The sequence below is a fragment of the Telmatherina bonti genome (genome assembly GCF_933228915.1).
Source record: "Telmatherina bonti genome assembly, chromosome: 6".
In the NCBI taxonomy this organism is placed as follows: domain Eukaryota; kingdom Metazoa; phylum Chordata; class Actinopteri; order Atheriniformes; family Telmatherinidae; genus Telmatherina; species Telmatherina bonti.
Genome location: NC_136624.1, coordinates 35,775,909 through 35,800,798, shown reverse-complemented (window position 1 = coordinate 35,800,798; position 24,890 = coordinate 35,775,909). Strand labels below are relative to the sequence as shown.

The 24,890-nt window shown below is 39.0% G+C and overlaps 2 protein-coding genes across 4 annotated transcripts; one reads left to right on the top strand and one right to left on the bottom strand.

Annotated features, from left to right (window-relative positions):
* On the top strand, window positions 1-12,223 carry hipk1b (homeodomain interacting protein kinase 1b). Of its 3 annotated transcripts, none has more exons than XM_079242275.1 (18): window positions 1-230; window positions 1,563-2,287; window positions 2,655-2,846; window positions 2,926-3,107; window positions 3,234-3,357; window positions 3,496-3,615; window positions 3,836-3,922; window positions 4,012-4,196; window positions 4,274-4,424; window positions 4,602-4,788; window positions 5,019-5,137; window positions 6,896-7,030; window positions 8,016-8,173; window positions 8,589-8,660; window positions 8,785-8,955; window positions 9,066-9,286; window positions 9,397-9,509; window positions 10,371-12,223. In XM_079242275.1, the coding sequence occupies exons 2-18, from the start codon at window positions 1,565-1,567 to the stop codon at window positions 10,842-10,844; spliced, it is 3,414 nt and encodes a 1,137-aa protein (XP_079098401.1). In that variant the 5' UTR covers window positions 1-230; window positions 1,563-1,564; the 3' UTR covers window positions 10,845-12,223. The 3 variants fall into 3 exon arrangements, with proteins under 3 accessions (XP_079098401.1, XP_079098400.1, XP_079098402.1); XM_079242274.1 differs by having other exon boundaries at window positions 8,013-8,173; XM_079242276.1 differs by lacking the exon at window positions 6,896-7,030 and having other exon boundaries at window positions 8,013-8,173.
* Window positions 12,224-18,683: 6,460 nt separating this feature from the next.
* On the bottom strand, window positions 18,684-24,589 carry ube2j2 (ubiquitin-conjugating enzyme E2, J2). The gene is made up of 7 exons (XM_079241955.1): window positions 24,463-24,589; window positions 22,143-22,273; window positions 19,838-19,878; window positions 19,560-19,662; window positions 19,330-19,468; window positions 19,160-19,240; window positions 18,684-19,077 (listed from the first exon to the last, which is right to left on the bottom strand). Exons 2-7 carry the CDS (start codon window positions 22,271-22,273, stop codon window positions 18,787-18,789), a joined length of 786 nt encoding a protein of 261 aa, XP_079098081.1. The 5' UTR covers window positions 24,463-24,589; the 3' UTR covers window positions 18,684-18,786.
* Window positions 24,590-24,890: the final 301 nt, after the last annotated feature.

Below are 24,890 nucleotides of genomic sequence, written 5' to 3'. Positions count from 1 at the left end.
CATATTTTATAAATACATAGTTTAATTTAGCAATACAATGAGACCTTCGCGATTTTTCCCTTGGGAACTTGGTATTTTAACGTTGAAGAGCGACTGAAGAAACAATGCAGGCCTAGCTAGCGTGAAACGTTAGCTAGCGGAGGCTAATCCGATAACTCGTCGAGCAGACAGCAGTGGGATTTAAACCGTGGCTCAAGCTGTGATCCGAAGCTGTGGTAGCGTCATATCTGGTATGTTACAAATGATTATGTCTTTTATGTTGTAAATTGTGAATTTGTGTGTACTCAAACTACATTTGTCTAGTTAGACGAACATTATTTGACGCCATATTCTTGGAAAGTTAAATGTGTTAGCATTAGCGGGTTAAGTATTCATTTCTTTTTACATATTTTTCGTTTAAATGCAGCTTAATCATGTCCGTAGCTCGACAGATTTTTGTCGTTGACTAAAAAAATGACAGATAATTATATAAATCTAAGCCATAAAATGGTCATAAGTCTAAAAAAAAATGTTTACGAAATAGTTGCTTAATAGCTATCCAGACTGTACTTGTCTTGGTGTCGAAACTTAGACAAATAAAACTGTAGTTTGAGGCACATTCAATGATGTTAATACAATCTGATTGATTTAGTATAGCATTACCTCATTTTCAGTTCAAGTAGTGTTGTAATATGAAAATACATGACATACAGTTTTATGCTAATTTTTGTTTTTAGAGGTGTCTTCAATATTTCTTTAAATAATGTTTGACATGCCTTTTGTATGCATACCATACCATACATGTCACATACTGCAGCTAATAACTAAATTCTGTCAGCTAATTTAACAAACAAGGGGCCCTTTGTGTGTCATTGTATTTCGCATGTTATTTACCTCCAGTGTATGAAACATTAATGACTCTTTACATCAAGTTTAAATTTCGCAAAGGGGATTTATTTTAAACATTTGTAACATTTGTATAGCTGAAAATCTTTCTTGGACTTGGATTACAGAGCATGCATGACTATATTTCTGTATGTTACACTTTGCACTATGTAAACCAAATTCAGGTTTTACAACAGCTCTTCTAGAAATATTCATTATTTTAATGACTGACATGCTTGTGTATTGTAACTAGTGTATTGAATTATGCTGACTTTGTCTTTTAATATCTATTTTTTTGCAATGCATTAATGTAACCATGTTTTGAATTATGAGTACGGAATGGTAATATGAGTATTTGTTGACATGATTGGGATCTGGGAAGGTTAGCTGAAATTCTAACAGTTTGGGCTTTATTTTCTGTTATTCGACTGAGGTACTGCTGTTGGAAATTACTTCTGGGGAGTCCTAGATGTGTCAAAGTAGCATCAGTAATGTAAAAATTTGATCTCCATTTTGTTATAATATTGTAACAAAATGGTGAGTTTGATTAGCATTACTAGTCAGTGGTTTCATAATGTTTGATGATCAGTGTGTTATTTTCTGTTAATGTTTTTATTAGATATTTTGAGACTGTTTCCTTTTTAATTTGTGTTAATTATTATTTTCTATTTATCTAAATGTTCTCATTTTCATTACAGCAATGAGTTCGCAGCTGCAAGTCTTCTCTCCCCCTTCAATCTCCTCCAGTGCCTTCTGCCGTGTCAAAAAGCTCAAGGTGGAGCCTAATGTTTGGGACGTATCCACCACTGATGCCTATAGTACTATAGCAGGCCAGTCGGCATACGCATTTACCCCAGCCATGGCTGTACCGCCTTTTGCACCATCCCTTGTCTTTCCTACAGCAGCAGCTGGCTCTAGAGGTCAAGTGGTTATACGTGCGGCAGACAGTACAGGTAGTCTTCCTCGTGGATCCAGTCGACGCGTCGCTGAGCAGGCAACATCGTCCTCTTACAATCACGACACGTCCTCTGAGACAAGAGCACACAGGCATGGGCAAAAGAGAAAGGTTGAGGAGACCAGTGAAGGAAGCGGATGCGGCAGTGTTCAGATATTAGAAGAGCTCTCGGCTCCTGCAGCAACCTACTCCAACCGCACAGTTGGTGGTGGAGGAGGGGGCACAGGCCAATCTATTCCTCACTCGGCTCCAACCACCAAGAGCAGCAGCTCCAACGGGGAGGGAGATTATCAGCTTGTGCAGCATGAGATTCTCTGCTCCGTGTCCTGCAGCTACGAAGTGCTGGAGTTCCTAGGAAGGGGCACGTTTGGACAAGTGGCCAAGTGTTGGAAGAGGGGCACCAATGAAATTGTAGCAATTAAGATTCTGAAAAATCACCCTTCATATGCCCGTCAGGGTCAAATTGAGGTAAAGAAATATTTATTAATGTTAATGTGCAAGTATTTCAATCCAAAATATGTCTAATGGGTTGAACTCCAGAAGTTAATGAAGATAATTTGATGTGAAATAAACTAAGTTCTGATCCTAAAAGCATGGTGAGATCAGCAGTAAAATAGTCAGTTTGTGTCTAATTTTTCTAGAGAATTGTGTCCATCTGGATTTGCAGGCATTTAAGCACAACACTAAATAGCAAGGATATCAACTTTTTGTTTTGCTGTTTACATAAATGATATTGTACCTCACATAAGCTATATTGAATTTTTATTGTTCTAACATGAAATATAATCAAACTATTGTTTCTTGCCACTAATCTGAGTTTTGTTTTGTCTTAAAGGTGGGAATCCTAAACCGACTGAGTGCCGAGAATGCAGATGAGTATAACTTTGTGCGCTCGTACGAATGCTTCCAGCACAAAGGGCATACGTGCTTGGTGTTTGAGATGCTAGAGCAGAATCTGTATGACTTTCTGAAGCACAGCAAATTCAGCCCGCTCCCCTTACGGCACATCAGACCCATCCTGCAGCAGGTTAGCAAATCATTTACTCATTCTTGTTTTCCATCTTGGTATTTCAGCTGGATTAATATTTTTTGGATTGTATCCTTAGGTGGCCACTGCACTGATGAAACTCAAGAGCCTGGGATTGATTCATGCGGACTTAAAACCTGAAAACATCATGCTGGTTGACCCTCTTAAACAGCCTTATAGGGTGAAGGTTATTGACTTTGGCTCAGCAAGTCATGTGTCCAAAGCAGTGTGCTCAACCTATTTACAGTCTCGCTACTACAGGTATGTATTTTATGTAAATGCACATTAAATCTTAATCTTGCAGAGGAGAGGATTAAATTGCCATAAAATATGAAGACTTTGACGTTTAATTTTGTCATTACTTGTTTTCTCTCGTTTGCCGTCCAGGGCTCCAGAGATTATTTTGGGCCTGCCTTTTTGTGAAGCCATTGACATGTGGTCTTTAGGCTGTGTGATTGCAGAGCTGTTTCTAGGTTGGCCTCTCTACCCTGGAGCTTCTGAGTACGACCAGGTGAGCACAACTATCAGCATTTCAAATGCTTGAAGATTGCTAAATTGAGCAAATCAGATATAGGCCAAGAGACACCAGAGCCCTGCTGAACGTTACTATCTTGACTTTGCAACATAAATGTTTCTTTGGTCTGTCTAGATCCGTTACATTTCTCAGACTCAAGGCCTGCCTGCTGAGTACCTGCTAAGCGCCGGCACAAAGACCAGCCGCTTCTTTAATCGAGGCCCTGACTCTAGCTACCCACTCTGGAGACTTAAGGTTTACATATCATGTTGGATCCTAAAAAATATGTGCTTGTCAATGAAATTGTAAACGAACACTCAGTGAATACCGACAAACATGCTATATATAACTATACAGGACCATTTTTACTGTTTATTATTTTCAAATATAGTTCATATAATACTTAGGTCTGAAAAACTTTATTACAAAAGATAAGCACATATGTATATCTATTCTGTTTTTTATTTTTCTCCAGACTCCAGCAGAGCATGAAATGGAGATGGGCATCAAATCAAAGGAAGCTAGGAAATACATTTTTAACTGTCTGGATGACATGATGCAGGTAAAAGACAATAAGAGCACAGACAAACCTAATTAAGTATTCGTTGTTGAAATGTTGCTTGATGATTATTGTTGTCTTGTGGATTGTAGGTCAACCTATCTTCTCATTTGGAGGGGACAGACATGCTTGCAGAGAAAGCCGATAGACGGGAATTCATAGACCTTTTAAAGCGAATGCTTCGTCTGGACGCAGACAAAAGGATCACACCTACAAAAACTTTAGGTCATCCCTTTGTCACAATGAGCCACTTGATGGACTATCCCCACAGTTCCCAGTAAGTGTGTATTAAGGTAGAAGTGTTCTTTATTATGGGTGATTGTTATGTAAATGTAATCAATAAATCTTCTGCAGTGTGAAGTCGTGCTTCCAGAATATGGAGATCTGCAAACATCGGAGCTCTTATGACAGTGGCAAGTCCCTGTATTCCACCAATGCAGTCCCAGGCACTGCGTCAGGCAACCTCACAGTTACTTTCAGTAGCCAACTCAACCAGCATAACCAGGTAAGACTCGGTTGTGGTTTGATGTTATTTACAGTGAACAAATGCAATGTATGAGGAACTAACCTGATGCACGTGCCTGCAATAACAAGAAAAGTCAGACACACATTAATAAACATTTATTTTTTGGTTGGTGTTTAGATTGACCTATAATATGTTAATCTGTGTTAATCTCAACAGGTGCCTTCTGCAGGAGGTGCGGTGCCTTTGCTGAACTACCAGCCAGCTCTCTACCAGCAGGCGACCATCAACATTCCCGGACTGGCTCACCAGAGCGTACCTCTTCCAACCCGTCCTGCTGGGCTGTGTAGCCAGACAGAACCCTTCCAGCAGACCCTTATTGTCTGTCCACCCTCTACTATTCAAGGTACTGATAACAGATGTGCTCAGATTTAAATGACTTCAGATGAGCATGTTTGTAAAAATTCTTTGACTTCATTTTAATTTAAATCAAGTAGCTATCGGCAAGAAAGCAGGTCATGGTATTTTTAATCAAAACATTAAGATATTTAATATTAATGTTAAATCGTTAATGTTACTTTTGTTGTTGTCATTTCGTCAGTTTGTAAGGTTTATTATTGTGGCAATGTTTTCCAGGGCTACAATCGTCTACTAAGAGTTCCAGTTTCCCTGTAAGGGTGGAGAACTCTGTACCCATTGTACCTCAGAACCAGTCTGCTCAGTCTCTGCAGATTCAGCCAAGTATGCTGACACAGGTAAGCATTAGTGAGGTTTGCATATGTTCTTAGATTTTAGATATCAATATGGAATCACGTATTAGAAATTTACATAACTTGTGTCAAAGAGCTGTAAATAAAAGCTTGTTGCAGTCTTTTGTAGTCCAAAGCATGCACGCTTCAGGTACACAAAAGATACGGACTGATACTGGAGTGTGGTTTGGAGTTTTTCAGCTGTTTTATGTGCACTTCTCTGGTTGTGTGTCATAGATGCACGTTGTGCATCATAATGTTTTCTAACAGAGACAATTCAAGCAACATTTGTCTATTTGGAAGAGATCTAACACTGTCTGCACACAGTCTATGTAGATGGATGCAATTTGAAGAGTCTAAAAGTGTGTGAGAATAAGTTTGTGCAGCTCCTAACATGAAGTTGATCCATTGAGATGCAGCTTTAACCAACCTCATACCAGGAGAGAAATGTATGTCTGAGAGAAGTTTTTTGTTTTGCAAATATTTTTATAAGATTTTTGTTTGACATTGTGCACTTTGTGCCAGTCAAACGTTGAGGCACGGACCCATTAAATTTGATTGAATAGGTGGTTCAAACTTTTGATTGACACTTTATCACTTTATGTTCTACTATTATTCTTCAAATAACCCAAACTCCATCAAATTAGCGTAGCAAAAAAAAAAATTTTTTTTTGACTATTTGCTTTTTTATGTGGGAAATGACTAAAGTGCTTCCACAAAGTTACTACCGAAGTATAAACTATTTTTCTTTTGACATGATTAACTCTGCATGTACCAGGCATTGAATAAATGCTTGAAGCACCAGTATTGAGCCTTGACATCGGGCTTGCCATAAAACTTACGTGATGCTGGTTATATCACATCCAGGCTTGCCTGCTCCGTCCATCATTGGCAGTGTGCGGCGGGTAATCCTTGGCCTTTTGACTCGAGCTGTCACTCTCAATTTCCTTGGAGCTACAGAGCTGTGTCTCCCAGGGTGCACAGGTGTCTGTCTGCCTGACCTCTTAGTGTTTCCTCCGTCTCCCAAGTCAGGTCCACTCTCCTGCAACTCGGCCTGTTTGTCCCAAAATCATTTCAACCCACCGCAGACCAGCCTGCAACGTGCTTCAATGGATCAATGCATATGACGTTGTCAGGCACATGTAGGTCAGATGAAGGGTCCCTTTTCCCAATAAATCCTTTTCCCAGTCCACTCCCCTGAACTTTAACCCACCCCACACAAAAACTGCGGCTGAGTCAAGTGTCGATGGAGGAGTAGTGATGAAAGTTGTCCAGTGCAAATCTTCTGGGGTTTTTTTTTTGGTGGTAAAGCAAACTCTTGGAGCTTGGCTTGGGAGATGGGTGGAGAAGGTGTTTTTTTTTTTTGTTGTTTTTTTCCCAGGCAATTTTTTTTAATATGTTAGATTTATTTAGACCTATTTATCATTTTGTATTACTTGTGTTTCTACTGATTTCATCTAGTTTTGGATTTGCATCCAAAAGCGTTGGATCTCAGTAAGGGCTCTCATTTGGGGTCCTTTATGTGGAATAGAGGCTAGATGTGAAGCACAAGAAACACCTCCAGTCTAAATGCTAGTTAATTGTTTTTGGTTTTTTTTGAGAGGTCATTGCTGTACACACCAGGGGTCCGGTGTCCAGCTGACCAGTGTTTTCTGTATGCAGCTGGTTTTCTATGCTTTCCCTTTTTATCTTCATCAGCCTTGAAAGGCATTACTAGCAGTCATATCTAAACATTGCCCTTCCTATCCTCCCTCCTCCCTCCAGGGTTCCTGCACACCCCTGATGGTGGCCACTTTGCACCCACCCCCAGCAGGCATAGCCCCCCAGTATTCTCTGCCCCTTGGGCTGGGCACTGGGGTGGGTCGGCCCACCCTTCTGGAGCACACAGCCACAGTGCTGGTAAAGCATCAATGACTTCTCCGGAAGAAAGACATGCACACTCCCTCTACCACTAACAGCGCCATCTCTCTCTCCTCTTCTTTGCTTTTTATTTTCTTTTCATTTGTCTGCAAGTTTCTCTTCCGTAACTGTATAGGTTTTGTCTTTTTGTTTTTTACGCATCATATTTCCACATTTTCACATCCAAATTTATCATGGTTGTCTGAATCATGGATTTTAGATCAATTAAATCCATCTTTTTGGTCTAACATTACCTTTTGATCTGCCTCCTTATGACATTAGGTCAAGGTTAACAAACTTTTCATATTTTTCCGCTTCAAAGGACACTGTCTCCACACACCATTGACACATTCATTCCCAAGTTTTTCCCCATAGGTGTGCTCAGGGCATGGAGCGCATGTGTTGCCGAGTTGGTCTGTGCTTTGCTTGCAGCTTCTCTTGTCCTGTCCTCCCTTTGTTTCAGCTGAGGGGGTTGCAGCTAAAGAAAACTACTAAAAGCCATCCTCGACAGCTTGCCTGACTCTCACACACATCTTCTGTTTCAGCCTCAGAACGTGCGGCATGCCTTTTCCCAAGACATATTGTCAGCAGTCAGTTTGGCATCGGGGATCTAAAACTAACCTGTTTCTTCTCTAACAGGCACCATGGTTCTTTGTATTTTTGTCTTTATACCTGCTCTGTTTACAGTGCTACATTGTTCGTGCTTTGCATGGTATCATTTCGTGGATTTGTTGCAGGGGAATGCTAGGATAAAGGAATGGCTTGGGAAAGGTTGCTCGCCTGTCTAGCTCTGTGCTTTTGCCTGTAGAGGATATTGGCCATTGGCTTGTCTCTTGGTATTCAGTCTTTTGGATTTATTGCTTGGCATGGCTTACTTTGTCTAGCAATCCAGCAATCAGACAGTTTGTGTTGATTCATTCATTCATGACTAATTCTTTGTATTGTCTGTACTGAAGTGCACCTGTCTGTCGCCTTTCCTCAGCAGGCCTGGCCCGCTGGTACCCAACAAATTCTCATCCCATCATCATGGCAGCAGGTCCCTGGAGTGGCGGTCCACAGTGCTGCGCACCAGTCAAATGTCACCGGATCACCTCTAGAAGCGATCCGCTCTGATACCGCCATGCAGCAGGGACACAGCTGGCGGTGGGTCGATCCATCACTACAGCAGCCAAGACACATTCATGCAGACGTTTGTTTCTTAAATGTGACCAGCTGGAGTATTTAAGTCTTCAGTCACTTTTTTTCCTCATTCTACCAGAGATGGCAATTCCTGGTCCAGAAAGTAAAAGTCCTGCCATGTTTTTTGGGTCTACTTGTACATTTAGAACAGTTTTTTTCAGGCTTGTTTACCTGGCAAATAAACTCTGCTCGTTAAATTCAGCTCGTTTGGTGACTGGTCGGAACAGCTGCCAGACAGGACTTTTACTCTCTGGACCAGGAATTACCACCTCTGCATTCTACAAATAAAGTGTTTAAAGATGTATTCTGGTTTATAGTTGCTCCAGATTGATACTGATCACCTAGAATGGCTGATTTATTTAAAATGTCACCCCCACAGGAATATGACCCAAGCAAGGACGCAGCAGGAGAGGAAGAAGGTGAAAGCCAGACGCGGGGAGAACAGAAACAGGTTCGTTCCTGTTCCTGTTTTTTATCAGGCTTCCGTGTGGCTCAGGACATGGGAACTCTTTTTATATTTAGTTTTTTTTTATTGATAACCAGGATGGGAAACATGCATTTCTTTCTGATTCTAGGGGTTTATCTACTTCATCCTTGCTTAGCAGTAATGGTGTGACCCCACCCACTTCCACCATCATGTTGTCTCAACCAATCATCATCTCTGACACGCCCAGCCCAGCGGTCAGCATCATCACTATTCACAGCGACACAGACACCGAGGATGAGCGCAAGTTCCATCCAGCAAGGTGAAAACTGAGCTTCTCAGTTATTTTAATAAGGAATCCACGCACTTTTGTTTTATTCTTTTTCTTTTCTTTTGATGAGAATGGCAAATAAAACTTTTCTCCTTTTACAGTGTTGGACTTAGCCGCACTGAGCGCACTAATGTTATCAGCTGCGTAACCGTGCACGATTCGGATTCCTCTACGGCCAGTCCTCTTACTCCTCTACCCCGAGCACTTAACCCAGCAAGCACCATGTCGTCACGGCAGGCTAAGTCTCTCGCCGTGGTGGCACCTTCAATCAAACCCCAAGCAGCCGAAAGAGGGACCGTTTCACATGGCCGAGTAGAGACTGGTGAGTTGCGCTTCCGCTGCTGCACCTCCTGTTTTTATTTACAGTGAATTTTTTATTTTTAGTGTGAAAGCAGCAGGAGTCAATAATGATTTACTACCTTCAACCTGCAGTGAACTACATGAAGCCGAAAAGAGCATCAAACAGACAACCCTGCAGTTCAGGGGAGAGCATGGATCGGCATGGTGTGATCCCGAGCCAGTCACACCCCTTGAACCTCAGCCAGGTGAGACTGAAAGTAACTCTCTGACATATTAGTTTCACATATTTCCCCTGATGGAAAGCTTTCAAACTTGTCAGCATCTTCACCACAATGTCCAACCCTCTTACATGCCACATCGCATTGCTTTGAACTTCTCACCAGTCATAGCGGGCAGGATGCCATGTGATTATAATGTCAGCAATAATAAAGTTCAACAAAGTTCAAAGCATATTAAAAACACAATTTGCAAGAGCTATGTGTGTGTCTCAGAAGCACTACGGAAACAAAAATGGACTGGAAAAACATGTTATGTCTTGATTGGGGGGGGGGGGGGGGGGAGAAGCTCTCAAAGATCAGTATGTGATGTGACTTTTGTACTTTGTCCTTTTTTAAAAATGGTTTAAAGAGAGAAATGTGCTCTGTTGAATCCAAAGTGCACTCTGCTGGACAAAGGGTGTAATAGCAGATGAAGTCTGTAAATGAATTTTGAGATTCATGTACATTGGGGGCGCCCAAGTTTGTTCCTCAAGATATATCATCCTGCAACTTTTAGATGCAGCACTTATCCAACACTCCTGAGTCATATAAACAGCTCGTTACGAGGCCTCTGTAACTCTGAGGTGTTTGATTCTGGTCTGCTGGACAAGGGTTACATCTAAAAGTTGCAGGATGATGTATGTTGAGGACTATGTCTCCTGGCCTATTGAGCCTGGTGTGATTTTAAACTTTAAAACTGCTTTTCATCATAGATAAATGAGGATAATATAAAAACTAAGATCAGACTTTGTGTAGGTTATTTTCATGTTGACTAAAAGACAATAGATGGTAAAATATATGCATTTAGAAAACATTATTACTTCATGTGATACGATTTGTTTCCTTTAGGTGCAGTCTGTAGTTTCTTCGTCTCAGGAGCGTTTTGGGGCTTCCCACAGCGACTCATCTTTGCGTCGTCAGCAGACTTTCCCTCCGACAGTCTCTGCACCGCACTACAACTTCCCTGAAATGTCCGCCCTGGGATCGGGCTCAGCTGCTGCTACCAGCCTCTACACCTACCCAGCCTCCACTGCCCTCTCCTCAGCTTCTCAGGCTATGGAGCAGCTGCTAGGCCGCGGCCACAATAGCCACGGACATTCCCCCTCTGCCTATGCAGCCACATACACCTCATCTTCCTCATCCTCCAGGAGAGACTTGGCCAGTCGCAAAGATTCTGTTAGTAGCCTGCTGCACGGTCTCCCTGTAGCCTACCAGCATCAGTTTGCTGCTGGTTCTCCCTATGTTAGCGTGACGCCCCGGGCTGAGGCTTACAGTGCCTATCAGCTGAGCCCCAGGCGCCTCACTCAGTACCCCTACTTGTAGAGAATCTCACAATAAAGCAAAGAAGAAAACTTATCTACTTCTCTGCTCACGTACATCACAAAGAGACATTTAAACTGTAGAAAAAAGAAAAAATCTTGGCCACTTACTCGTTTGCTGCTTTTAATTCCAAGACAGCATTTCACTTCTGGCTCATTTATTTGCTCTTTTGGCCAATTTTAGTGTTTTTTGACATGTCTTTTGGTATTATATATCATTTTATTTTCCCTTTTAAAAGCATCTTTAATGATTCGCATTTTATTCTCAACCTATTCAGTCCAGTTCAGGCACCGTGTAATCTGTATCTTGCCCCTTTTTCACCTTGAGAATTTGTGTGATGAGAGATTATCCTCCTGACACGAGCGTTGACTACATTTTAGGTGAACTTTTTTTAGAGGCTGACTAGAAAGGTCGGTTGAGCTCATGGTCCTTAGTTTTTCATGAGCCTTGTTTCAAATGTTCCACACTAATCCACCGAGGCCCTTTGTTTTAGTGAACATATTGACTGTAACTTAACCATGTCTGTTTACTCATGTCTTTTTACTGTATTTAAATTATGTTTTGTCATTGTGAAGTAAGAAGAGGAAGGTCTGTGAAGATGAGAAGGTGTGGTGAAAACTGTGGATATGTTAATTTAAGTACACATTGTGGTAGTGTGTTTATGTAGTAACTGTGTGTGTAGGCAGGCTAGATCATGTCCGTATGCAATAGAATGAAACTACATACCTGGTGGCTGAATGTATTTATGAAGTTCAGAGTGTGATCACCTTCCTGAGGAATGATGTGAAAAGCTTTTAAATTGTTGGGGGGTAAAAAAAAAAAAAAAATCCACTTTAACTTTGAGCGCAAAATATTCTTTATATATAAATATGTGTGAATCCCGACTGTGTAGGACCTGTTATTGTTCAGATTGATTCATGGCCAGTCTTTTTTTTTTTTTTTTTTGGGACTCTTAGGAAATGCTTGCTAAGAAGCTGTAATAAACTACCCACTATGCTGCACAAAGACTAATGAATACAAGTGTATTCATACTTTTAGAAATACTCAGTTATCCAATGTGTGATGATAAATATCCTTTTGTGTCTCAAGCATACAGTGTCTTTCCTGCCAAAAAGGTGTTTGTTTTTTGTCTTGTAGATTGAACTGCAAATTCCTTGTGTGGAAAACTGCAGATACTGTGTTCAGACCAGACCTGCAGCTTTTCTGCTTCCCATCTTTGTTTTTAAAAGAGGTGGGGGTAAATCTCTGGATTATTTCTGGACTTTTTTTTTTTTTTTTTAAAGTAAATCCTTCCCCAGCTGTTTTTTTTTTCCCCTATCAGTTTTGTATTGTAATGTCTGAATATTTAACTGTATTTCATCTTAACATAGCATAGTTAAGGGGCTGTTTTTGGTAGAACTAATTCAGGGAAAAAGATTTGAGCTCAAATTATTCACTGTCACTGTTTCCAATAAAATAACCACAATCTCACAGTGCGTTGTCTTTTTTTTCCCCCCCTCTGTTTTGTGTTTAATAGTCTGAGTATCAAGCTGAAGAAAGTCCAGCGTATTTGAATGATTTTACTGTAAAAAAAAGAAAAAAATGTAATCAACTTTACTTATAAAGCACTTTTTGTACAGTTGCATTTTAAAGTGCTTGACAACCTAAAGCAGTTTCACATGCAGCTACACCCCTCCCCTAACGCTTAGTACCAAAATCAAATTTATTTCAGGTTTCTATCTCTGCATCTGGCTTGACACGGCTGTGAGGAAACAATACCTCTATCCACATCAGGAGCCGCCCCAAGAATGTCCACCAGAGACACAGTCACAAGAAGTCCTGGCGTTCCACAGACATTAGGCTGCAGTGCAGAGCCCCAAGCAACAACAACCCCACAGACCAAATGTGTAGCCCCCAACATAGAACCTCTCCATGTGGGAAAACACTGGCGCTATAAAGACAAAACTAAATCAAAATATAATTCTGAAAAACAAAAAGAACAATAGAATTAAACAGTGATTATATAAATGCATGAAGTACGTATGGTTTGCCATAAAATTAGGTAATACATTATATAATATTAAAAAAGTGTATGAAATAAGAAAAAATGTCAATTAAAAGCTAAACTAGTAATAAGCAAAAAACCTGTCAGTATTCAGATCTGCGCTGGTGTCTCCTGTTTTTCATGCTCGTAAACTCGTGAAAAAAAATACACCAGACCAGAAGAAATACAATAAGCAGTGTAAAGTGAACATTAGCCCTTCTGATTTATTATCAGCCTATTTGTCTTGTGTACTAATAAACGTATTCCCGTCATTAATCAACGGAAGTTAGTTTATGAGTGTTTTTCAGAGGAACTGCATTCAATGCCCAGCCTCTCCTGAAGTCTTTGAAGGAGCAGATAAAGGAGACGATAAGACTGATAAGATCATTTGCAGACCTGTCGTAGAGAGAATTAATATAAAACACGTGATGTAAACTAAACTTGATGGCATGGTGCTTGCTGCATTAAAGAAATTCTAGAGAACTGTGTCATAAAATGAGACTTTATGAAGGTCAAAAGTTTTGTTTACTTCTGTCATTTTATGCATGCAATATGCTGTGAGCTCACGTTTCTTTTATGGAGTTTCCTGTGACTAACTTAACATTAAAATTCCCAGGCAGAGGTTAAACCATATACTCCTCAGTTGTTTAAACAGCTCTTTATAGAAGCTGAATGGACAGGGTTGTGATGGCTGACTCACGGCTTTAAGCTAAAAAAAATAAATAAACAGGGTAGTTCATGAGAGCAGAACCAGGATCGTCACAGCTGTGACTCATGATAAACATGTAGCATCAACAAGCAGAAATGACAACTAAAAACACAATCGCTCTCATATTTCCTGTGAATTTAAGTTAAAATGACATAATTTAAAGATAATGTCATAGTTAAGAAAATTGTAATAAATCAGTTGTTATGGGGAATTTTAGCCCTCTCTTCTTTATAAAGGTTGATTGAGTTTTGTGCAATTGTTCCATGTTTTTCCATCTGGTAAAAGTCTTTAATTTCCCAGCATTTCTGATGTAGATTGATTGATGTGACTGGGATTATCTAGCAGTTTCATCGTCCTGATTAAGTCAAACTTAAATGTTAGGCTATCTGTCCAACAGTTTGACTGGTTTGCAGAAAGGCTTGCGCTGAAATCAACGACTGTGAGAAGCCCAAGTCCTGCAAAACAAGCCCATATCTTTGCACCTCTATTTCCTCATCAGTTGGTATGAGGTGTGTTTATATTCTGAGTTAGATTTTTTTTTTTTTTCTTTTACTAAACCTGGTGCAGTGCATCATGACTAAACACCTCAACTTTGAGCTGACTTTCTGGACGACCCTTCTGTCCTTTAGTGTAATAGGTCTTGTGGTTTGTTCAGATGCTACTGTCGTCTCCTTCTCAACACACAATATTTGATCAGTCTTTGTTGTACATCTTTGTGTTCACAGCTTTATGAAAGGTATTGGTTGAGATAAAGTGTCTTATTAGCAGCAAGATTATAAAAAAAAAAACAAGAGTTCAAACCAGTCAAAAGAATAAAAAACTTTTGTTTTACAGAATATATTTTATAACTTAATTTGGTCATATTTTAGTTATTCTTCAAAACAGAAAGGACTTACATATTAAGTCATTGTTTGTCTTTTACACACAGAGTGCACAACTGTGTGAAGTTTGCATTTGATCTGTAATATCTTCCTTTAAGCTAAAGTTGTGCAAAAAACTTATACAAAGTGTCTGTTTATTTATTTTCCCCCAGTCAAACACCAATGAAGGATCCTTTCAAAAGATGTTAATTCCACTGCTGCAAACCTAAATCACTTCAACAAGACTCTGCCTACAAAAATGCCCCAAACATGGTTATACTTCATGAATAAGACTCTCACTGCTGTAATAAATAAATTTCATGCAGCTTAGAATACTTGAATTCTTCATCTTTATTATACAAAATGTGAAATAGAGACAATCAAAAAATGAAAAACAGATCTTAGCAGCCCAACTAAAATAAACATAAATAACTTCAATAACCTGGTTGGAACAAATTATATCATGTATAACAGATGGATTACTAAATACTAAATTTTCACAATTTAAGACTATTTTACATAGATTTAAATTTTGATTAAATTTTCATGACATTTAATTGTTATATTAAAAATAAAACTTAACAGTAACATGCATGACAGATATGTTATACAGATATGAATCTACAAGGTGTCCTTCTGGAGCTGCAGTCAGGTCCAGTCCAAACAAGTAATACATTCAAAACTCGAAAGCATGAAGTTCAGGCCGTTCATCCATTCTCAGGAGACACACGCAGTCACACCATTTGTGTTTCCGTACATGACAGAATCATGTACGGCTTTCACATATTTATCAGTCCAAATATGATGACGAACAGATGTGCTGCAGGATTTTTTCCTCTGGTGTAACGCCATCAGTAGTTAACGATGTGATGGAACTCCAAAAAGATCCTTTAGGAATCTTCGGGCCATTAACTTGAGACCACACTGTCTTGAATGGGAGCTACAGAAATAAACAGAAGGAGATGCTTTCATTAGAACATGACACATTCAGAAATAAATCCAAACTATTCTTTAACAGATGAATAAATATGCTAGTAAGAAAAGCTAGGGAGCAGGATGGACTTACGGTGCTGAGCTCTTCTTTGACTTCTCTGGTTTTTTCCAATCTGAATCATTTCTCTCATTTTCATCTGAAATTTGATCCCATATCTCCGTGTTGATCCAGAGGGCCCCAGACAGGGTCAGATTGTCTGGGGTGCAGGTGATCCAGCGGCACAAAGGACAGGAGACGGTGTAGATGTTACCGTTAATCTTAGACATTTTCAACATGCAAGGAGCACAAAAAGTGTGATTGCAATGAAGAGTGCGTGGAATCCGGTGCCTGCGTGAGTACATGTAACAGCACACAGGGCACACTGGCTCTTCATCTGTCAACATGGTGACTTTGTCTAAGTCTTGATCAGAAGATTACCTCACAAAAAAAAAATGCCTGCAAAGCAATAGGATGCAAAAAACTGAGTTAAAAAGATTGCTGGTAAAACATTCACACACACAAAAGAAATGACATTAAAGTGAGGATAAAGCTGATTTAAAGGTATATTTCCAACACTCAAAACCACTACAGTATCACTACCAATCTATGAAAATACTCACTTAATGCAGCGTTGAGACACCTTTGCTGAACTGAATGAAGTTGACTGTGACTCTTGCCTCTGCCTCCCTCCTCTTATAGCTCTGCCTGCACAGCCTGTCCCATGTGCCAGGATTCCAAGGAAGCACTAGCCTCAGGTAAACAAGCTTCAGTGGAATGCCATATAAGCAGTTTGGAATAACTTCCTGAAACACCTGATAAAAGCAGCTCTGTAATATTCAAATTCTGTTTTCAGAAAAAAAAAAAAGACTTCTGGTCTGTTTTCCAGCATAACTTGATCATGGTGAGTGGTGACTGTCAAAAAAAAAGCACATTCAAATAGGGTCTTATTAAATGCCCTGCCAAACAGGGTGATTTATTTGCATTTACTATGAAAACATTTCACACAAGATTAACTGAAGCATGGAAATTTCTGCATTTGCTGTATCACTACACAAACGCACTCCCATTATCAGTTTGCCTTTTTGTTTTTAGATCCTTTTTTAGATGGTGCCAAGAAATGAAAAGCGACAGACAGGAGAATCTTCAGCTTTCAGATCATATCTCTGCTCAAACATGAGACACAAAGTAGAACCATCTTTACTAAATGCAATGCACAATAGTAAATTATCAGCAATTATGTGAGCTGAGGCCATTGCCTGTGTTTGACTTACTGCCCTGCTTAGCAAACACTAGACCAGCTGGCCGCTTCTATAAATAGGGAGAACGAAAAGAAAAAAAAAAAAAACATATTATGAAAAAGAAAACATAGTATACAGAAATAAAAATATTGGTTCTCTTCATGTGTCTTTATTTGGACCTAAACAGACTGGTGTTATACTGGTCAGCCAACCCAAATTTAAAAAAAAAAAAAAAAAAAAAAAGTTCTGGTCTCATGTTCCTGCAGTGCAGACAATGCTTGGCTCATGGGTTGACTGGAGGGGACTTCTGGACCTTTATCAGACTGTAACCAAGGAGTCAACAGCTCCATCATGAGCTTTAACACCTCAGTTTAATTCATAAAATCCATTTACAGATATTAAAACACTTTAATCAGAGATTAAAGAGATGTGTTTCATTAATCTAATCAGTCCATAATGCACCGTCATTAGTTATGAGCCCAAAAAAAGAAAGAAAAAAGGTAATAAAAAGCAAGTGTAGCTCATGTTTCTGCCACGTTGTGTCAATTCTAATCTCTGACAACATAATTCAATCCACATGTCTTCCTTTTATTCATTGTTGCTCAGCAGCTTTTTCTGACTTTTAGCCTGTGTTTAAATAACATAAAATTACTGATCTATTCTTAATTGTGACAGACATGCCATGAATGTTTCAGAGTGAAAAGGTCTTTCAGATATCAGGGAGTGCCATCTCTGTCTCCGGTAAGCATGACTGGTTTTGTTGGCTTATGAAAAGATCTTTCCTTGGAGAAAAAAAAAAAAAAAAGCTTTCTTGTTTGACCCACATTAATACAGCTTGGTGATCATACCACCCACAAAATGAAACCAGCTATTACATGATTAGCAGGTGATGTTGTCATAATCCTCGTGAAACGTGACAACGTGGAACACGTATACAGCTGCTGTTTAATTCCATACTCTGAAAACTCTGCTTTAAAAGAACTTGTGTTTCAGGAATCAGACATTTTTCAACAGAAATTTTCTGCAGAAGTGAAACTGTATGATCTGTTCAGGTTTCAAGCTTGTGGATTATGTCTAAGAAACTGGACCAGAATGGTGCTGCTGGACCAGAATGCCCCCCCCCCCCCCCCCCCCATTACCTCTGAAAAGAATCTCTATGCTTTGTCCAACCTTCCAACAAATTCCTTACCAGAAACCAGAGTAAGGCATGCCACTGCACATATCCTAGACTGATATTCACGAGTTTAGCTGCTCAGGCTAAACTGTACCTTAACAAGTTCTGCTCCAAGATCAGATTCTAATAACTTGCAATAACTTCCAACGAAAGAGTTGCTTTACTTGTACATGTAATGAGTTAAGGACTGCAACACTTTGAAGTGCGAGGTGGAAGACTTATTCAGAAACATTGGTCCAAATAAACACAGAGGAGAAGGGTGAAACATTGCTGTCACACACAGGCTTATAGATGGTTCATCATTGGCTTATGATCACCTTTTGATGTTCTGTTTGGATCAACTACAGAAATAAGCACAACAGTCAGAATAAACCTTCTTAAAAAGGCAAAAAAAAAAAAAAGTTATGAACATTAAATGTTTTTGTCATCAGACTTAAAGAGCAAATAATACAGCTTTTCTTTTTTTGGTTGGCTGTTTTGTCCTAGCAACGGCCAAAAAGGCCGTTGAGCTTGTCTCTCCACTCGTTTAGAAAAAAACCTTGTCTTTGTAACCTGACAAAAAAGAGAAAGAAAAAAAAAAAAAAAAAAAAAAAAAGACCCCGGGTGATTTCTGGATAACCGTCTTGGCGGTGAGACTTGCCGGGAAGGAATTAGTCTACACTCTTATACAACCCATGAGCCAAGTTTCTTTCTAGGACTGATATAAACCACTGAAACACAAAGTGGATCGTAACCATTTTAATAAAGCCCCTGCAACCCCCCTGGCCAAACTCCCACTCCCATCCACTTCCCCTCCCACCTCCCGCTTACAGTCTCTCCCAGGTGGGTGGGCTTTGAGTTTTTGTTTTCCAAAGTCCATGGTGGTAGTGGTGGTTGAGGAGGGGTTTAACATCTCTCCCCCACATAGTGTGTTTGTCAAGTTTGTTGTCCATAAAGAGGCTCACCAAGTATGGGGAGAGCCGCTCTTCTCACTCCTGGGCTATGCTCCTCAGAACGTACTTGACTGTGTAGGCAAATGCTGCGAAGCCAACAATCACAAACAGATTGGCTAGAGCCCCACCTACAAGTCCATGGTTGCGATTGGCCTGCTGCAGGCCAGGGGCAGGGTTGGCACCCCCCACTGGGGCCTGTCCTCCATTTAAGGCTGGAAGGCCATAGTGGGCTTGTTGAGGGTCACCGTCAGGCACCACATCAGGTAAAGGGAGGGGCTGAGTGCGGGCATTTAACTCTTCCTGGATCTTCTGTTTCTGCTTGATTTCCTGGAAGAAATCAATATCAAAAATCAAGAATCAGAAATCAAAAAAGAAAGAAAAAAAAAAGCTACCTGTGAGCCTTACTTACATCAACTACATCAGGAAACAGTTCACAGAACACTTTGTCTTTGAGGTTGAAGGCCAGACTTTGGGCTGAAAGTTGTCTTTTCTGGAAAAATAAAAAACATGCAGAATATATCTAAACGATCACAGGAGCTTCGTGCCATTATGCTTCATCTATATCTATTTTTAACTCACAGTGTAGTCTGACGTCTCAATGCTTCCGAGGGTTGGTCCTTTCTCCACCATGAAGCTGAGCAAACCAGTAAGGATTGTGGAGACGGACCAAGCTGGGTTCCATGTGTCTGGATGGAAGTCTGTGATGGACAAACATAACCTGTGGACAAACAAAAAGCAACCCAGACATTTTCTTTTAATTCAAAACCTGAATGGTCATTCGGTTCAACAATAATGAACTTATTTATTACCTCGTGTTACACTTAAATCTCCCATTTGGTGTTATCATGTAGATACTTGGTGGTTTAAAGGGAAATTCTCGTGGAAATATGAGTTTTCCATGATAATATCCTCCTAAAAAAAACAAGACCAGCATGACGCGCACATAAAAAGCAAGGAAAAAGTTTTGGCAGAAAACATGAGTCAGTCAGAAATGGCTGGCAAAATTAAAACTGAGTAATCAGGTTTCAACTTGCTTGTGAGCAAAACCCGTTGCATTAATGATTACGTTAAGAGGTTCAGGTTTTACCTTCATATGGCGTTTTCTCAGGACCTCTGACAACATAGTGCCTACAGAAAGAAAAAAAAGGGTTTCTTTATAACTTTTCCAGAATGATAGCATAAATATTGTTTTTATACCCACTAGATTGCATATCAATGTCATTTTACAAGACAAACAACTGCTTCCAATCACGATCAACAAATTCTTTTAATATTATATCTCCTTAAATTTTCTTTCTTCATAATAATTTCAGGTAGATTCTGATGTTTAAATACAACGTTTCCATTAAATGACGTATGTAGTTTTAGAAAACAAAAAGTTTCTCTGCAATCTAAAAGTAAAAGACTGAGATAGGTTTTCTGATCTGAGCCACAACTTAAACAGCATCATCTGTTGAGGATTTGCAAAATTTGGAAAAACAGCTTAATTGATGGTTTGCATACATGTGTGTGGATGTGTGGCAACAATCTTAACCCTGTAAAATTTGGAAGTTTTGATCCAGTTGCCAGATACAAAGTTCCTTTTTGACCCATCTGCAAACGTCCCAACATGACTAAATGTGTTTCCAGGCTTGTTGCCTACAAAAACCTGTCAATTCTGACCCTTGTCTCAAATTTTTCCTTTCAGATCTTTCTTGTGAAGCTTTATCATCACTAAACTTTTATGTGTTCACTGACTGAGAGGAAACAAAAAACATGTCAAATCTTAATCCCTTATCTTATGACCAGTCAACATAGGTTAACAGTTGCATTCTCAGATAGAAAATACCTTTATAAAAAGCCTCTTCTGGGGGTGTGGCTAAAGCAGAATGTGTAGGCAGTATTTTCTGGGATCTGATCTGACTCTGATCTGGGTTTGCTGAGGAACTAAAATAATCTCTGACAGTATTTCACAAGCGTGATAAGGCCAGGATAGGAGGAGTACAATAACTCCATGTCACACAGTCACAGGACAAAGAGACAAATTATCCTTAGAAAGAAACTTAAATGTGATGCAACTAATAACCAAATAACTTACTGGAACAAAACTTAATAGTGGTGGGTGAACCGCGACGTAAAAGGATAATCTATCATTAACTTGTCATGAGTTAGGCGTCGCTTTGGTCTGACGATGTCTAAATGTGAACAGCAGGATGAAGAGGACTGATTAGATTTAAGCTGGTATAGAACCAGAACATTTAGTGGTCCGCTTATGGTTCAGGCACATGTTTTTGGTTTTCATTGCAGTTAATCAATTTGTTAAGAAAAGCATGTTATGAAAAAAGGACACTGAAAAGTTGTATCTAAGCATTTAAACGTTTCTAATGGATTTTAGATTCATTCTGACGTCATACTACAAGTATATTATCCCTAACTTCTTCTGAGTAGTATAAACACAAAAAGATTTATATGATGAGGGGAAAGGAAGAAAGAAAACTGAAGGTTAAATAAGGAAAAAAGGAGCGGGGGTAGGTTATTTATTGAGTAATTGCAAAGCCAATGTGAAGCTGTTTTAAGATATTTTTAACAGGAGCAGCCATTACTACAAATATTACTATCAATCATCCAAATTATTATAGTGTGCTACTAAACAGTCTTATTATTGACAACAGAATTGGCTATAACAGAGCCAATATGTATGGCTATATAGATTTGATTAAAGTTTTGTGTTGAAATAAACAACACTCTGATCATAGCACACACATTTATTGATATTGTCTATGTTGTTGATATGTTGTACAATAATATCAACTACAATTATAATATTAGTAGTAGTAGTAGTAGTACAAGTTGTAAGATTACTGATATGTAATTTCTTGGGTATTATATGGATAATATATATACATAAACACATACAAACACACACACTGATAGTATGACTGTCCAAAATTCCCACTGTATAACACCCCCCACCCCTCCCCAACCACAAAAAAGTTAATTTAATTAGTTAAAAACTTATATTCCAGCTCCTGTTGGATAATGAACAAGAGTCTTATTTGTAAACATGGCATTTCTATTTAAGCGGACCTGGTGTGTCCAAAGTCATTCCTTGAGGCCTGCTGCATTACACGTGAATCAGATAAATGAGGCGATATGCTTCGGCAGAATGACAGTAACCTGTTGAAATCAGCCACTTATTAGAATCAGGTGTGTTGGAAGCAGGGGGACATCTAAAACCATGATTGCATCTCTCATGGACACCCCTGCTATAGATTATGCTATAGAATCCATTGATTTCACTTTCTTATCTATGCTAACAAAACACTACAGTCAAAGTTAAGAGTACTGACTTGTCTACTGTTTCTTCAAATATATTTCTCATGCAGTATGACTTGTGAAGATGGAGATTTTACCATTCTAGGATGTTGGAGGGTAGAGGTTCAGCACAGATATAAGGCACCGGGTCTTTCTTTATCCTGAGGTAATCCTGCTTAAGTCGTTGAGTGGCTGTAGTTGGAGCTCTCTTATTCCCGGCGCTGTTCATCTGAGATTGAGGAGGCAGAAATACAGAAATCTATTTTAGTAACCGTTATTGTTGCACCATTATCACGTCAAATTCCCTAAAGGCATTAAAAGAAAAACATATCATTCTATTATTGAGAAGATTTCAACTCAAAATATTTTTGTTATATGTATTGTTTATGACTTCAACACATGTATTTACACTGTCACATCCTGTTAAACACAAAGCTTGTGATTACATGTGAGTGACGTTATTTTGAACAGGGATCCCCAATCCTGGTCCTCGAGGACCGGTGTCCTGCAGGTTTTCCAAGTGAGCCTGCTGCAACACACCTGATTCAAATCAATGTGTATTTAGCAGATATGTGCAGAGCTTGGTTAAGTCTGAGTCAGGTGTGTTCTAGCAGGAAAACCTGCAGGACACCGGTCCTCGAGGACCAGGGTTGGGGATCCCTGATTTAGAACGTTGTGTTTCTAAATATCCTCCAAAGATGTAAAGATCTCACAATGCATCTATAGGAATGGAAAACGACAACATATTTTGTGAGATCTCACTGGCTTATGGAAAGGTTTAAGTGTAAAGCAACAGACTGATTGCCACTGTAAAGTTAGTCCTTGTACAGGTTGGTTCATTTAAAAAATAAGAAAAACTAAAAACCAACAGAAATTAAGCGATGCAATGGTTGTCCCAGATCTTGTTCCTAAATAAAACAGATGACAGTAGGTTGTGTGGATTAAAAGAGGTTACTTTGATGAACAAACCATGTAACAGAAAACGGTCTATAATATTTTCATACTTAAAAAAGGAAAACATCTATTAATTGCTTATTAGCAACTTAGTTTCTCCTTGAACAGTATTTCATTTTAAACTGTCTAAATGAGTTTTGTTTTTCCAAAAATGAAACCATCTGCTGACTTTGTTTATAAGCGAATCACTTGTTCCAAGCGGTTGAGGAGTGTTCTGCCAGCAAATCCAACTTGGCTACAGGAGGATGATTCAAAGTTCAGACATGAAAGTAATAAACTCATCTTCAGTAAAATTAGGGGTGGGAAAATCAAACCGAAAAATCGAAAATTGGGATTTTTTTGCTTCAATTTTGTGTTTTAAAAAAAATCTACTTTTTTCCCCAAATAAATAAAAATAATCCCTTATAATTTTTGGGTCATTTTTATCGTTTTTATTTATCTTTTTACTTGTCTTCATGGGCTTTATAGAAGCAGAATTATGGTTTGGCTACTGTGTTGTTTTTTCCTCATTGAAATCAAGAAAAATTAAACTTATTTCGTAAACATGGAATTTCTATTTAAGTCATACATTTATATATACATTTACCACATACATTTATTTTGTTTTTAAGCTACAAAAATCAGCAATATCGAAGAATTGTGAGAATTGCAATTTAAATCGAATCGGCACCCAAAAAAATCGGAATCGAATCGGGACAAAAGCATACTGTCACAGCCCTAGTAAAATTGGAGAGAAAATACAGTCTAATGTCATGTTGAAAATAAAAATAGCTAATAAAAAGTCCAAATTTTAAAACTACTCATCAATCATTGCCTTAACTGTCTAGTTTGTCCTGCTTATTTAAATGTAGCTCATTTTTAGGTATCATTCTTATGAATGATTTCACATTGATTATGTAATGCAGCACAACACAATTGTGTTGATATAACATGGTGCTACGAGTCAACCAACTTGCATTACAACACTGTATTTATCCACTCGGTGATATTATGAAACTAAAAGTACTTTCCTTTGTCAGATAACTTGTTAGACTATTTTACTTTAAATGAGGAAGAGTTGTCATGCAATGAAAAGCACAAGAAGTATGTCACTTTGTAATAAACAGGAGTTTATAACTTCTTTAGCCGAGGCTAATCCGGTGTAAGCTAGGCTAATGTTAAATCTGACATCCTGTGCGGATGGATACATTAGTAAGCTCATGATCGACATTTTATTATATCACTGACTTTAAACAGACATTTCAGACTAAATCTAAACTACAGGATGACATTAAAGAAGGCTGGTGGCATTTTGAATCAAAGTATCCGCCCGCTATGCTAGGCTAACTGTTAGCTAGCGGCTAACGCAGGCCAATGCTAACTGTGTTTAGCTTCTTAGCTTTAGCAACAGCTAGCAGGAACAGCTGTGATACGATTCCACATCTCTTCCTCTTAACTATCTGAGGGCATTTAATGCAGACGTACCTCTCCAGAGACCCCTGTGAAATAATACGTTCGTGTCTGGGCACGAAATAGGATTATAGTTTATGTTGACAAAACCCTTGAAGCGATAAGACGATGACACCAACGTAGCTTTAACTATCGCGAACCGGATCGACAGCTAAACTTCCGGTTCTTCTTCTTCTTCATCTGTTTTTCAACGAATACAGAAAAGTTCCTTACCGTCGCCAGCCGATGAAATGTCTTCCCGATTAAATACTTTATAGAAAACACACACCATCACATAAGTGTGACTACTTAGGTGACAAAAAAAAAATCACATTTGACCAAACTTTCGTTTGCCAATTTGTCACAGCTAACCCCCCCTATCCCCCAGAAGTTTGCTGTTGCAAATATAGAAATATATTGAATAAAAACATTCTACAATATCATTTAACTTTCAGTTGTTTATT